The following is a 17,001-nucleotide window of genomic DNA, read 5'->3' on the forward strand; positions in this document are numbered from 1 at the left end:
TTAGACAGGATTGTGATTGACTCGTGGGGTTAGGAACCGGGTAAAAAGAGAGACGTTGTCATTTATACTGGTCGAACATTTGAATCGAGCGCGCGGTTTACCGAACAGATAGTACGTTTTTAGTTGGTGAGACACACCGTTCGTTGTTTACCAACGTCAGTGCGGTTAGACTACACGAATGTCGATTACCCAAGGAGAGAGGGAAGGGTAAAAGGAGAAAGAGCGCGCGAGTGCGTTTATATCGAAGGTATAGGAGAAACGGTGCAAACTACTCGCGCGGTAAAAGGAGACGGAACGAGTAGTACGAGAAGAAGGAAGAGAGGTATGCAATAACGGCAAGTGGGCGCACGAGATGCATTCCAGATGGACGATGACGCCGCACAGTCTGTAAGGCTCGCGTGGTTTCTACATTGTATCGTGTATATTCGTCATTGTCGTGTTAGGACGTATCGACGATTGTCGGGTGGGTTATGACGCGCGCTTAACGCGCTGCGAGCACGAATAGAAACGAGCGTGTGTCGATCGTGTACAACATGGAGTCCGACACGGCGACCGACTGGTCGTCGACGAGGAAGGGCTCCCTCGAGACACCGATGCCGAGAAAATTCCGTAAGGATTCTTATCAAACGGGGGGTGCAACACTCAATTGGGTGATGTGCGCCCTCTGTATTACCAGCTTGGCCGTGTCCGGTCTACTGATATACAGGGAACTAAGATTGGAATCGCGTATCGCCAATTTGGAAGCTCGTTATCAGTTACAAGAAACACCGGACCTTCTTATTCAAAGGCTCAAGAGAGAAGTACAGCTACAATTGGCGAGGCATCATTTCACCACGGAATCGAACACATTTCGGATCAAACGAGACACGTCCAAGTGCAATTGTCCACCAGGTAAGTGTTGTCGCGGAATCAACTTTCGTCTCATTCATCTTTAAATCTCACACTGTCGTCGTTCCCTCGTAACCTCTCGCCGCGGCGCTATTACCCGGCAAGTGTCAGTTCAGTTTCGTCGGCTACTTTCACGGAACGGTATCTCTTCATTATCCACCATCTTTGGTTATTCATTTATCTTCTTTGCGTGCGCTCTGTCGACAGTTTTTGACGCGAGAAAAGGTGCACGTTGTACTGTATAAAAGGCCAAGCTGCCTCACCAACTTGTCGTTCAATTATAATCGCGTGTATGTACATACATATATGTATATGTATGTACGTGTATATGCATCCAGAAAAGGACAGGGGAAGGAAGAAAGTATGCGTATAAAGAAAGAGAGATCTTTGTCTTGGGCTGGAGCAGCTTCGGCTCTCAGACAAAGGGCCTGCGATCTTGAGAATTTCGATCTTGGAGAATGCTTGAGAGAGCGGTCTCTCCTTTCTTAAGGTCGCCTTTTGCATCTTGTACGGAAAGGAGGATCTTCCGGAAGAACTTGCGGCTTCATAATTCAAACTCTATTCTATTACGCGAAAACCAACTAATTTGTACATACATATACTTAAGAAAATCGTACAAATTTCAGTTTCACCTTTTCCTTCGAATTTCGTTAAACTAGACATGCTACACAATCGAGAATCTATAAACAGATTTTTTTTGCTTTTTCCCTATATTCCTTGCAATACAAATTTCGAAACATTATTTATTTATACAAGTTTCCTCAGACAAATTACGTTGAGTAACAAGCAAATTGTCGACAATTGGCGTTTTTTCTACGGTAGTTACGTTTCGCCAATCGTTTAATCTCGTTAATATCGTGTCAATGTGCAGTTGCATTAATGAACACGTGCAATCTATAAGTTGTTTGAATTAACGCCTGTTGCGTTCGTATCAGTCTATAAATGGCTCGGTCTGTTCGTCTATTATCGAATTTTTCCTCTAACTTTTCTCCAACGTGTAAAGATATATCGTCAACGTCCTATAAATTTCTCTAATCGAAGTTAGAAATGAAAAAAAAAACCCCCCCAACGAAACACGTTCATTTAGTTACTAGATGAAATATCCTCGCGTATATTTTTAAATATAAAAAAAAGTCTCCGTTGTTCCACTGTGCTGGGAAATTTGAATAGCTGGCTGCAGAGTGTCAAACGTTGTGCTTCTATATCTACGCTCGATCTTGCACGTTTTGAATATTCATGAATATATTTTTATCGATCTGGTAATGTGGACAATATTGCGCGAAAGGGAAACTACGTTTTCACGGTGGAAAAAAGGCAACGGTTGTTTCCCTCCCTCTCTTCGAATAAATTTCAAACGAGAGAGAGAGAGAGAGAGCTGTGTAAAGGAAGAATTTACTTAGGACGGAATTCAATTCGAAAATGCAGATAAAATGTAACTTTGACACAGTAGCTACGAAATTAACGGTACCCCGAGCTCAGTTACGAAACTATGAACGCCTCTTTTACGAGTCACTTTGCATCGGAAATCGACCTTAGTTCTTGATAGCTTTTCGAATCGATACAGGCAATTAGCCTTTGAATTACGTAGTCGTAGGACTTTGGAAAGTTACCTACTTGTTCTTTTCAAGATTTTATACATTGCAGTCTATTTTTAAATATCTAATTTTTTCTACGAGCTTTGTCTAGGGGATAACAATATTATCGCTGCGCTATGTATAAATTTCTCTTGATCAAAGTGAGGGATAAAAGAAGCCTGAGACACGTTCGTTTAGTGTTAGATATTTACATTTCAAGATTTTACAAATTTTACTTTATCTTTGAACATCGAATTTTTGCACAAATTTTCGCTAAGGTATAGAAATATTATCGGTGCGCTATATACAAATTTCTCCGATCAAAGTAAGGAATAAAAAAAAATCGCGAGACGCGTTTATTTAGTGTGTTAGATATTTAAATTTGAAGATCTTGCAAATTTTACTTTATCTTTGAACATCGAATTTTTGTACAAATTTTCTCTAAGGTGTAGAAATATTATCGCTATAAATTTCCCTAAATCTACATTATTCAACAACACCGCCATTTGCTTACTATTCACTCTGAAAAGATTGCAAAAATCTTACCGAATAAAAAAACAATGTTCTCTAATCAAAATAAGAAATAAAAACCACGCGAGACACGTTTCATATAGTATCAGACGAAGTACCCATTAAACGTTTACACGAATCTCCGTTAGATACTTAAACTCAAATACTCCACAAACCCTACTTCATCGTTTCTCCATTCCGCGTGTTGATTCGCTAATAAACACCTGCTCTATCGGTAGCGAATTATTCATTTCTTACACCGATACTACACTTTCCCCAAACCAGTTCAAATTACGCGAACATCGACTTGCCACAGTATCATCGAGTACGATAATACCGAGCACAATTACGACAGCTTAATCTTCCTTGATTAAAATATATCTTCATAACGCAAAGTGCTCTCGCAGTCTTAAGAACAGCGGCAGACGACAATGGTGAAAGATGAGTAAAAGGACAGTAGGAAATATCGTGTACAATGTTTCTCCTGTCTCCTTGTCCAGTCGGATCTCTATCTTGAATTCTTCTTCCTCTTTCTTTTTGTGTGCCAGCTTCTCTCTTATCGTTTCGTCCTCCACGGTCGTATCTGGCAGCAACAAAGGGAGAGAGCCGCGGCTCCTGACTCGCGGCATCCCGAAATTGAGATGTGCGAGCTGACGCTCGAGCATCATAAATTTTCCCCTTCCTTGGTAGCATGGCATTTCTATTCCCTCCCCCTTGAACTCTCCCTTTTCCTATAACATTCTGCCAGCCAGTATCTTTGAAGATATGTAGCATTACACTGTGAACTTTTGGACTCTTCCTTCCACTCTTTCGACAAATAACTTGTGATTCTTCTCCCGATCTCCAACCTATCTCTGCGCGGAGTTAGAAAGGGTTACGTCGAATGATAAATACGCGGATAGATGTGTTATCGTAGGTACACTACCGGCAAAAAGTTTCGAATCACCTGCTAATTTACGGTAAAATTGAATCCGCTGCTAATTTTTTATAGATTTGAAATTGATGTTGCGGAGATCGATAGTATTTTACCTTATTCCGATTGATCTGAGCGAGGAAAATTTGGTTAAAATATTCTTAAAATTGCTAACTTTATTCTGGAAATTTTTCTATAACTTGTAATGCACAGTGATTCCGAACATTTGGCCGGTAGTGTATATAGTGACAATAGGCGCATCTGTGTTTACAAAGAAGAGATCCGATGTGATCGATGTCCTATTCTACTTACGAATTTTATGGACAGTTCTGCGAAGGGGATTTCTTTCTCACTGTTGCACAATTAAATTTTTATTTTCGACGGTAATTTTTTAGATCAACGCCTTATTTCGCGAATATCTTTTCTATTTACGAATTTTACGGAGACTCTTGTGAAGGAGGTTTTCGTTTAATTACAAGCTTGTATTGTACATTCAGATTTTTATTTTCGGCAGAAATTTTTGCGAATTTTTTTTCTAAAGGTGCATAAAAATTAAATACGTCGGTAAATTTATTATCATAGGTACGGTGACAATAGATGCACCTGTATTCGTCGAGGAAAGATTCTGAGGTCATTACCTTATTTTGCGAATTTTTGTCTGTAAATTTATTATCATAGGTATGGTGACAATAGGTGTATCTGTATTCGCAAAGGAAAGATTTTGAGATCAATGTCTTATTTTGTGATTTTTTCTTCTTCTAGAGTTACATGAGAAATAAGTACATAGATAAATTTATTATCATAGGTATGATAGCAATAGGTGCATCTGTGTTTGCAAAGGAGAGGCGTGATAAGATGGATGCCCTATTTTGCGAATTTTTTTCTATTTACAAATTTTATCGACAGTCTTGTGAAAATCTTTCCCACTACAAGATTCAGTATAGATATAGGGGGAGCACCCCTAGCACCGGACGTTTAAGGTTTTTCTTAAATAAATCTCTCTATCTGTGCACACGCGACTGAAACGCGTAGAAAACTCATTTTTATTCCTTTTGTCTCCTCTAGGAGATACGCAGAATAACGGCTCGGTAGAGATTCAATTATTGCAGATATAACTAGTGTTCGATATTAGGTGCCGTCCAGCGTTAAGGGAACTCCCTCTATATGTACATTCAAATTTATATTTTCAACAGAAATTGTTAATTTTATTATTAGCAAATGTTTTTCGGTTTTTAATTAATGTTGCAGTCGTCAAGTAACACATAAATCTACAAATAACGTATTATTAATTCTCCAAGTTCACGTTTCCCGAAAATATGAACACATTCATCCTTCTAACTGAAGCAATACATCGAATATAAAATTAATTTTCGGTTTAAACTAATTTATTAATTCGCGAAATTATTCGATACGCGGGAAATTTTGAAACTCTGTAGCACTCATTAAAATCAGCAGAAGATTTCAAACACGTTCTCTGCTAGACCGAATTTCATACAGGTCCTGTATATAAGCCGCGCGTTAACGGGAATAATAGTTTTACTCATAATACATTAATAAGATTGCAGATTCATTATTATTAAACAGAAATTGCGCTAAATAGGAAGGCAAAATTTTTAACTTCGTCACGAACCATCGTCGTACTTCAGTTGAACTGAAAATCGAAAAGAAAATTGTGCGATAATATAGTGATACAAAAACCATATTTTTGCGAATTATAATAAATCATTTAGCTTATTTCGATACACAATTAATTGCATCCTCTTAGAAATTGTCGTATACTTTAATTAAAAAATCTCCCGTTTCTCAAAAATTAAAAAAAAATTCACAGAGTAATGGTAGAAATTTTGTTAAGACGTGTATGGACACACAAGATGGATATAAATACATATATTACGATACGTGAATTATGATACACCCGTAAGATGGATAACAGAGTGTCTTCTGTCGAGACCAGAATAAATCATTCAACGTTACGTCTTGTTCACTTTCCTACGTTTTAAAGAACCAATCAGTAGGTGCTGTTGCTTTAATACGAGGTGATTTAATGTTTCTGCAAAGGTGAATCATAATCAGTGAAAAAGTTCGCTTGTCTTATCTTTATTCATGATTCTTTCGCTCCTGCAACGAGTTTGAAAGTTGCTCGAATAAGTAAGTTTTGGTCGAATTGACCCAATATCGTGCATTTACAGGAAACGTGTATAAAAGGGTAACACGTGTATCGAAGTTTTATCAAAATCTGATTATCACTTTGGGATGGTTCCTTGAAATTTAGAAATTACTTTTAAAATGATCTCTAGTAGACAGAAAAATGCGATATTTTACTTTAGTAAATTTCCACCTTTTCATTTTTCCGTATATTTCACAACTTCTTACCTTCTTCGTTTTTAACGAAGATAATACGGAGAAGCACCTTGAGGTATTAAATTTAATCTTTTCTAAAAACCACGGTTGATTAATGGAAGAGTCCTTATAGCTGAGTAAAAATCCTTTTCAAATTCAGTAGTAATTCTCGTTTCCGCATAAAGATGCACACCGTCTGAAATTAAAGTTGCAAAAATTCTCAAACTGAGTTCCAACAACGTCCAAACGAAATTTAATATTGCAGTAAATTTCTGATAAAATGATACCACAAAATTGTACATGCATTACGAAAATTAGTTGTGATTTTAATCAACCGATTTCCCAGTGAATACGATTAAACAGAAAGTCGAGAAACGGTGACTCCGCGCTTTTAGTTTAACAATAACACAGAATAGAGTGGAATAGAAAGAGCAGAGCGAGAAAGGTGCAACAAATTGAATGCCGTATTTTCTAGCAGAGACGTTGCCTTCGAAACTTTTTAAAAGAAGGTGCGATTTACGATTGGTGCACGTGCGTCAACTCTGCAGCTGCCTAAAGGTTTATGCTCATGGATCTCTCTTGTCGTCGGCGAAACTTACAGGCAGCTATGTACAATGGAATAGCTGCCCTTCTTTCTTAACACTTTTTTCGTATCAAAATCGTCCTCACAGCGAGTACATAGTTCCGGTGAGAAATACTCGGGTGAAAATTAATATTACCGCAAGAATCGTAGTTGGAAAATGAGTATCAAGCGTGTCAGACGTGTCGACAACTAACGAGGGAGTATCTCTCAGTGATAATCACCGATATTAATGAAACTTTGCTGTATGAGAGCACTGAAAAAAATATTTCACACGTATTTTTTTTTTATTGGCCATCTTCCACGTTTAAGGGGTGAAAATCTCACTCAGAGATAAGGGTAGTAAACATATTTGGTCCAAATTATGTATTATTTTTCATTTTTTTAATTTTTTGTTGAAAAGTACAAGAATCGTCAGTTTATACTGTTCTTCTGTTTGTAATTGTTTTTCAAATATTAGACTAAATATATTTATTAGTTTCAACTTTGGGGACAATTTTCACCCTTTCACCGTGGACGATTATTGATATAAAAAGATACGCGTTGAATGCTTTTTCGAGGAACACTGTATACCAAAGTTTCACGGTGGTTCGTCAATTATTTCACCACTAGCTAGCAGTTGGTTTTGGTAACTTTGAGCTTTGCTTTGGTTCGGTTGTTGGTTAACTTCTAGATTCGAGTTAATGTATAAGCTAGCAAATTTAACCCTTCTAAGGGAAATCGTGTACATTTCTATATTTCCTTTAACAATTTTTTGCGTTCTCCCGAAAGTATCACAAAATCGCTCTGGATCCTCATTTTGTCGACATTTTATACGTACTCGAAATAAAAATTTATGCAAAAAATTTAGAATATTATACCTCGAAGCAACCGTGAAAATTTTGGTTGCTCCATACAAAGGTTAAGAAAGCAATTTTAAAAATCTTACTCAGTTGTGAGATCGTTCATTTCGTATGCAACAGCCTAATGGTATACACAAAGCAATAGGGAACGAATAATAGGAGAATGGATTTTATTATTTCTCATGTCGGCGACTTTTGTTGATGAGTGGGGCCACAGTTAACTTGGATGTTATTCGAGACGACTTTCTCTGTCGTACGAGTTCTCAGGGTTAAGAGCTAAGTGGACCAGAAGCTTCATAGCTACTCGTACCTCTTCAGAGAGGTTGCCCGGCAGTGTATAATCTAATGTGCATTTCGTATGTTTTCATTCGTACCTTTTCAAGGTATTTAAACAAATACACGCCGCCTGTCGATAGTTGAACAGCGAAGAAACGGAGAAATGAAAACCGTAGATAGAAACACAAAGAAATTGGTAAATAGAGCAAAAGTACACACGGTGGACGTGAAAAAATTTGAGAATGGCGAGTGAATAGGGGAAATCAAACAAAGACAAATGTACGGAAAAAGAAAAGAACGCGAGTAAAAAAGAGGAATCCTATTAAATAAAAAGGAAAAAGGAATGTGAAAGCGGAAAAGAGTAGATGCCAGGAACAAACAGTTAAGCGAAAGGATTCTAAAGGGAATAACAGGAGTCGGGGAAAAGAAAGGAAATAGTAGAGGGCCTTTATGAAAGAGAAATTCATCATTTTTCTGTATTTATTTACTCGTTAAGTTTATTTGTGTAAAAACTCTTCGATAAATATCAATCGAAAAATCAATCTTGTCAACGTTAAAAGCTACCTTTGATATTAAGATGGAGAATAATTGTTCTCCTGCTTTGGAAAGGGTTGATTTTTTTATTTAGCTTTGTCAGCTATTTTTCACTCAGAAAGAGTGAAAAACTCGTAGTTTAGTAAGAAATATTTTACATTAATCTGGTCTCGACATAGAAATTTTTGCCTTCAGATATCACACAACGATGAATTACGAATTAAAAGCGGCGATAAATCATTTTGGATGCATCAATACAGCTCCCAAAATATTGACATAAAGGCAAACTACACGGTACCGTTTAAAAGCGGTCAAATAAGCGCAGTCTAGCTGGAACGAAACCGCGAAAGTAATCCAGACCGCAAAGGGTTAACGCATGCGAAAATTAGCACGTATAGGAGACTGTTCGACGTTGAAATTCGGTATCCCGATAGACTCGTAGCGAGGATAACACCGATTTATCCGATTATCCGAGCCCAAATCACGCGATTACCCAAACACTCGGATATTCCGGTATAAAAATTGAATAGTTATCCGAGACTCGGATATCCCTGAATCCGAGCTGAAGTAGGAGTTCCACTTTACAAATTCTCAGGTTTGATTTTAAAAACAGGCTGTACGCGTGAGAAAAGTAAAAGTGAAAAAATGAAACAAGGCTGTTGAAATGGTAGTTGTGTAAATACGTAGCTCGGATGTGGTTGAATTTGCATGAATCGCGGACTGGTAGTTACGTTTCAATGCTTACCTGGCTGCCTTCCGCCTGCTTAAATGTCGTTTAATTAGGCGAAACGGCTTATTCGTGCGCGCTCACGATGTCCCGATCTCCTCTTCTGCTTTTTTCGCTTGTTACATACGCGATTACGAATGGAAGTAGTTCATTTCTGGTAGAACGGAGATAATGCGGTGAAGTAGTACGTAATAAAAGTCCTACAAGTCGAAAAACGAGGACAAGAGATATAAAGTTGCTTCGTCCTTTTTAAAATATGGTGGGAAGGTAACTCCTTTGAATTGAGAAGCGAAATTTGGACAAGACGAATTTCTTCGATTCTTCGTTACTGTAAATATATTTGTGAATGTGAATGTTATTTTCACGAGAAATCGTAGTTCTACGATAGCGACTAAATTTTTGTGAGAGAAGATCATCAAATTAGAAATGTATTAGGTCTTGCAATAAATTTATGCCATTTGTTAATTTATCAACGTGAAATTTAGATCACATTTTTCTCCACTTGATGTTTCAAGTGAGAATAATTTTATTTATTATTTTCTAGGCGTATAGAAATAAATTTTCCATTGTTTATAGTGTTTCAACTTATTTTTTTAATTACAATGGAAAGGTCAACGCGATATGGAAAGTGAAAGAGAATACTGAAAAGAAATTAAATGTCCTGAAAGAACGTAGTCAGTTCGTTCCATTTTTTAACAAAGCCACTATACCATAGCTAAACTAAAACATTTTTCAACGTTATTTCTTACAAACTCGATATCGTCCAATTTTTCGCCCGCTGAAAACAGTTGTAACGCACGAAACAGATAGCAATCCTGTAGAGCAACGTTCGAAGAATATGACGGGTGTGATACAATTTCCCATTCAAATTCGCGTAATTTTTCCCGCACGTTTTCATGCCACGTGCAGTGTAACATTATCGCAGTGAAAAATCATTTTATTTCGATTCAAGAGCCCAGGGGCATTTCGCTGCTATTGCTTCTCTTAACTTTCCTGACTAAACACGGCACGCGTCTGAACGGATGGTGTTTCATTTCTCCGAAGGTAACTGGAAATATAAAACACACGGTGAACAGTACAAACGTATTTTACATTATATTTTCCCGGAAAACGTTGATAATTATCGCGAAACGCGCAAAAACTACCACTTCGCCCCGTTGTAGTACGGTCATAAAAGATTTCACTGCGGTAATGGAAATACGCCCTTCGCTTATATCTCCGTTTAAAATTACCTTCAATTCACTCGCGATTTCCTTTCCTACATACATCCTCGTCGCGATTAATTAAATCGGACGAATAGGTAGATTAATATTCACGTTTCACGGGTAAAGTAGGTACTCTTCTTTTCCACGGTGCTCGTTGAAGTATTCGAGGAGGAAACGAGGCGTTCGAAGTGTGATCGAGTTTGGCGCGAGTTGAATGGGAACGTGGTTTGAAAGAAACATAATCTGCGAGTTTGTTCGTTGTCACCCGTCAGATACGAGGGGGAGAGGGGGATGTTTATCGAACGATCTGGGATTCGGTCGACAAACGGAGTTATCGGGCATGCACGCCACCGCCGCATAATTAGAGATGAATCGTTGGCAAAATTTGAACGCAGCCGAACGGAGAAGAGGATGAAAGAGAGGGCTGCGAAGCTATTTCCCGTCTGATTGGATTCGAATGTATCGGGATTCGTGTGCAGGGGTGCGGAGTACATACATCGCACAGGGTAATGTACCGGGCACGTGTACTACGTGTACCGAAATTGTCGAATGAATCACGTTCCGGCGGACAAGTATCCGCGATTCCCCGATAACGAATTTAAGACCAATGTAAACTAACTGAAATTCAAGATCAACGCGGCTAAGCTTCGAGATTCTTCAATGTACCTCTCACCGCGTAATCGAACGGGGATGATCGATCGTTTTTGCAGCGGGTATCGTAAGTTTCGTTTCTCGATTTTGCCGATTTTTCTGTGGGTACGATATCATTTCCCTTTTTTGTGATCCTTTGGTTTAGAAATTTTTCTAGTTTTCTCTTTTTTGGTATTTAATGATACAGGTAGGAATTTTTGTGCATTTCTGAAGATTGCTGTTATCATCTTCATCTTCTTTCTTTTTTTCTTTGGATTTAATTATACGTGACTGTTTAGGTTTGCTTCAAATTCAATAAGTGTTCTAATACTTATGAACGACAGTGTACTTACGTACTTTTTGTGCATTTCTGAAGATTGCACAAACGATTGATCTTCGTTGATGGTTCAAATTTTACGACGCTATTTTTCCCAAAGACATGAAAAACTGAGTTCAGTAAAGGAATGAAAAGCGTTCTTCGTTTGTTTCTTAGTCAGTATAGGTATCGCAGAAAATAATCTCGTTCAAACACGTCACTTTTCATGTATTCTGACACTGGTGTTCGAAAATATTCGTACTTTGTGTAACAATGCAAAAAGCTGTATCTAATAAAAATTGCGAACGAGAACAATACTCGTTTCGCTCTTCGGTGACTGTTCATTTCATTTATAATATTTGGAAGTAGCAACACGAGCTCCACGTTAATAAATATTACTCCCACAAATCACAAACGAACATTGAATACAAATAAAATACATTCTATTATTTACTTGCGACAATTAACGAAGACAAAAGGAAGAAGAATCTGATTTATGTGTCTATTAATATTTCCTTTCAAAACAGAAATTCAAATTGTGTAAATTAACTGAAAATAAATTTCAATCTAAGTACGCACGAATTGAAAATATTTCATATACACAGCGTTCCATAAAAGCGTACATATCGTAACCTCTTCCTCTTTTCATTTCGTTCGCTGCTTTTCTTTGCGCTCAGCTAACCGAATCGGGAGATGCAACTGAAGCGGAAAACGGTGTATTCGACATTTGAATTTTTCAAAACGCAAAGTCACGCATTCTGTGTATAATGATGTGATAGAAACGGCAAATGTTTCCTCTTGACCGCATTTCTCAAGTCTTTAGCATCTAGTCAAGATATCCACGCTGTGTCTTGCCACGTGCATCCCTGAAGGCATAACAGTTTCTCTTCGGCAGATAACGACGATACACGGCGATGAAGCTAACGCTGGCTACGTACTGACAAGCTCTGATGTGTAATGGACCGTTCAAATCCGTCCACGTCGTCGATCTACAATAACCAGAGATCGTTTCTATGGTTACATAGCGATCAATTGCTGTTCAAACTTGACTGTTACTCTCTTGCCCGTGAAGCTCTGCTATTGCTTCGACAGAATGTCGAGAAGTATGCCGAAGTATGCACGGTGTGTTCTGTTTAGTTGGCACTCGAGCATCCCAAAGTGATAGTTTTGTTGATAGATTTAAATATGCATGCGTCCCGGAATCGAATACTAGGAACCTCGTGTTGCGCCTTGTACACTCCAGTTCAGAAGTTTTGGGACAGTTGCTGAATGTGAAACGAAATTGAACAGTTGTTACAAAATTATTTCAACCTGGAATTTTATGATATAACGAGTATATGCGTTTCTGTTGATATGTGGCACTGAATCTGGCGAAGAAGTGTAATTCAACCCTTTAACTACAGATCACTGGTCTCAGAAACGAGTCCGAAGTTTTATTTCGTTATTACTGTTATGTATAAGGAGATTTTTAGAAGATCTAAGATTTGAGTAGCGTCAATTGACAGCAGGTGGTACACTGTTTCCTTTTAAAAAACTGCAGTTGAGGTCTTTGGGTCGAAAAAGACCCAAAGGGTATTTTTGGGTCGTTTTGGTCTTTTTGGTCCTTTTAATCTTCTTGGTCTTTGGTCTGTTTGGTCCCTTTGGTCTGGATCCCAAAGATCCTTTTGGTCCCTTTTGACCCAAAGACCCTATGTGTAACAATTTTTACCAGCACGCCATCTGAACCTAGGCAATAAATTTTTAACGTAATATTAAGGAAACATAATCTGGATAACAGTAAAACTTCTTAAAAAACTAACAAAGCGACGGGTCAGAAAAGACCCGAAGACCGTATCAGAGTCAAAAACAGATGTCTGTAGTGAAGGGTTAAATCGTGTAATAATTTCTGCAGAAATATAATAGGTGTCCTAACACTTCCCAACGATAGTGTACATATATTCCTGGAAGCTCCTGGATCGATGAAACTTCTAATTCAGTTAGCGTTATTTTCGAAACGATCTGAAGGAAGCTGACAAGAAAGAAGAGAAAATTTCAATCGATCTGTAACGAACAGCGAGGTGGTCTTACAATCAAACAAAGCAGTGTGCAAACTTCCATTCTTATTGAAACTTTCCGTGAACATAACCATTCGATATAGCTGGTGAAACTTATTTTGCGATATTTCTCTTTCGATCGTACCCCAACTCGTCCGACTGCGGTTATTGTTCGTGAAACTCGATTCTGCTGCAGTCGTTGAGTAAAATATCTTGACGCGCAGGAACAGAGAGAGAGAGACCTTGTCGTGTTAGCAGTGTGTGCAAACGTGTTTGCATAGGGTGTCTTATTTTAATACATCCAGGCTAACGCGAATATTCGGGAAGAAGGGTGGTGGAGACAGAAACGTTCTCTGGGAAACTGTAGGAATTTAACCCTTGCGTGCGTTCCACGAAATATTTTTCCGATATTTCATTTCACACAGAAGATTTCCCTTATGGCAGTTTACATGACTCACCCTGTATACAGGGTGGGTTACGTAAAGTTATTTTCTCGTGACCTATTCGAAATAGGAGTAAATTATCTTGTGACGTTTTATGGATAAAAGGAGGACTTTTTATTCAGGGAGCACCGATGCTGTGTCCTCGAAGCTGGCAGTTCAGATTCTGTCCTTATTTCTTTTTTTTTTAGAATGACATACTTTCATGAATTTAAATAGTTTTATCTTCTTCTTTTTTTAAGTTAAAATTTGGGGGAAAATATATTTAAATATTTGACTGTATTTAAGAACTGATTTGCATAAGGGAGCAAATGTCACGAAATTTATTTCTTTTTTATAGCTGAAATTTTCAGTTGAATTTGCTTTATTAAAAGTTTAAAATACTGTACACTGCCTTAATAATAAATTACCTTCACCGTCTGTGATAATATTAAAATACTCTGCACTAGTGTGCCCTTCCCCTCGAGTCCAAAATCATTAAAAATTCATTATTCCCAAAATATCGACTTGCACAAAATTAGTAATTTATTTAATGTCAAGTCGACGTTATTTGAACAAGTTTTAACGAACTACAACATTTAACAAAATTTCTATTTTCAATTACTTCCACCGAGAAAGAGATTTGCATCACGCAACCCTAAAATCGCGATGTTAGAACCTTATCATCACCAACGATCCTTTCGCGTGTTTAGTTTTACTCTAACTGCGCCAGAAAAAGTTGGTGACAACAGCTAAAACTCTCCGAACTCTCTTCGTTATTCCTGTTATTGCTATAAATGGCAACAGATAGGAGACATTTCAACGAATAACACCAGATGACAAAATTAGACGAAAATCGAGATAAGATAAAAGCCAACAATTTTGTCTTCATTTTATAATTATAAGTAGTTGAAAATTAGCCTGGTACTCAACGATCCAACCGGCATCGCTGGATGTAGGGCAGGTTCAGGGTGTTCAGTGGTCCTCCAAACCAACTGAACCTGATTTCCAGATAAGAAACATTTACCTTCGTAATCGATCCTGCAGCATACTGTAAAGAAAATTTGTTATCAAATGTTAAACCTACCTGACGACTGCAGTACAGCAGACAAACGTGCAAAATATAACTATTTCCAGTGAATATCAGTTTACGATGCTGTTAACACACTTAAAACAGAAAAATTCGAGAAAAAACACTCTATAAAACATCAAAGTTATCGATTCCTACGTAAACCCAACAGTATGATCAACGACATTGTCGTCGTAATAATCAGTAAATCTGTGGATACTCTATACCCTTGGACAAATCTCGTATTCACAAATTATCTGTGTGCTATGTCATCGGTTTATGACACGCCAAACTCTATTGCAAAAGCAAGGCGTTTGCTTATGTCCCTGTAGATACATTTAGCGACCGATAATGCAATTTCTATATGATATTTGGTCGACTATAACATAAAGTTCCTAATTAAATTTGTCTTAAAAATATACCAGTGAAAATGGTCGAATGATCCATCTTCGGCGAACAAATTTTCAAGACATCCACGATATTCGAGACATTGATTTTTCTAATTTCCGGAGTCTAGTTTTATACTGTTCGGGTAGCCAAAGTAGGGCAAGGATTGCCGGCGATGGTTGCTGAGGGAGGAAAATAGAAATTGATGATCCTTGGAAATTGTAGGAAAGGAAAAACGCGGTAGTGCGCAGATGGGAAGATTCTAGCGCGAAAAAGGGTTCGAGAGTCTAATGTTAAGGCTAGGTAGTCTGTAATTAGGGTGCACGATGTTCCGTGGTATAGAAAATTAAGGCAAGGACTTTGCAGCTATGTATTGACTTCCCTAATTAAGTGCTTACCATCCGTGTCTTCAATAGCTTTTTACGTCGCTGAGTTAGAAAAGAATTATTACGAATTTTTAAGAAGTTCGAGGATAATAAGAGGCTTTAGCTGTCCTAAGAGGCGTGAAGAGTTAACGACGTGGAAATTCCTCGGTTAAAAGGATTCTCGCTTCAGTCGGAGACAGTGTACGACGATTCTTGGAAGTTGGACGATTGGAGAATATAGATCTTGTCACCAGGCAAGTGTTACGTATTGTATCTGGAACGGTGTCGAGTGGTCCTGAGGTTCAGTTGCGGCCAGATAGATTCTTATGTGAGCCACGTTCTTCGGATCGAAATGTAGACAAATTCGATCGATAATTGGTCACGTGGCGGCAAATTTACAGGATTGTCTTAGGATAGAACGACTGTCTTGCTCTGTATTTCGGAGATTTGGTTAGCTGCATGGGTTCTCGGAAGATGTGACGATGAGTTGATCCAGTGTAAAGCGATGATTGAGTCGGTCCAGAAGATTGCTTCGTCGATCTTCGCGTGAATGAACCGTGGAACATTGTGGTGTGTAGCTTAGCTATTAGGTCAGCTGCGCATAACTCGGGACGGAGGTGGAATCATCGCCTTGAGCAGAGCTACTCGAGATTTCGCACACAGCAATCTGGACTGAAAGTGGTGGTTGGTGTTACTCGAAGCGAAGATAGATACAGGCTTCGTATCCGTTCTAGTCTTCGTCTCAGGATCCGTGTAACTGGATGTTCGCTGCGTTAGGAAGAAGCAGATGTCGTTCGAAGGCCAGGTTTTTCGATAAATTGAATCGCGTGTGATAATAGGCCCAGGATAATAAAATTATCGTCCAATTTTAGGCAGTTTTCTGACAACAGAGTTCTAAACTCGAAGCAAACACGGATGAGAAATGTGGCAAATAACGATGTGGCTGGATATTCAAATCTTTCACCGGGAAGATCAAATGTTTTACGTGAGAAAGTGTGCAAAAGCTTCTGACGTGTTTGTCAATGACGATGACTGTCCGGAGAATTGTCAAGGGGTCGAAGATCCTTGCAATCTCCGAAAGTACAGTCCTCTCTTCGTGAGCCTTGTTTCGACGACGATGCACTTTATTGTGCGCACGTGATAGAATCTTGTCGAGAATTCCAAGCAACGCCGAGCTTCTTCGGTGTTCCGTTGTTGTAGGATTAAAGTTTGACATTGACGTGACCTTCAGGAAATCCCTGCAGAAGAATGGAAGCGTTCGATGCCCATTGACGAATATTCAGACCTGCGCATTGCAGTAGGTCGATGATGTCATCTCGTAGCGTGATGGCTTTAGCTGTCCGAGGAGGTGTGAAGGTCTAATGGCGTGGAAATTCCGTTGTATGAACGGAAC

At 38.4% G+C, this 17,001-nt stretch overlaps 1 protein-coding gene across 3 annotated transcripts in view; it reads left to right on the plus strand.

The window, feature by feature from the left end:
• The first annotated feature begins 597 nt into the window (after window positions 1-597).
• The window catches only part of LOC108571965 (collagen alpha chain CG42342-like), a 145,851-nt gene continuing 129,447 nt past the window's right edge, over window positions 598-17,001 (plus strand). For all 3 annotated transcript variants that reach the window (XM_017934129.1, XM_017934130.1, XM_017934131.1), the window contains exon 1: window positions 598-891. In XM_017934129.1, the coding sequence (XP_017789618.1) occupies window positions 654-891 (238 nt within the window). In that variant the 5' untranslated portion in view covers window positions 598-653. The remainder of the gene's footprint in view (window positions 892-17,001) is intronic.

This window comes from Habropoda laboriosa, unplaced genomic scaffold (genome assembly GCF_001263275.1).
Source record: "Habropoda laboriosa isolate 0110345459 unplaced genomic scaffold, ASM126327v1 scaffold67, whole genome shotgun sequence".
Classification (NCBI taxonomy): Eukaryota; Metazoa; Arthropoda; class Insecta; order Hymenoptera; family Apidae; genus Habropoda; species Habropoda laboriosa.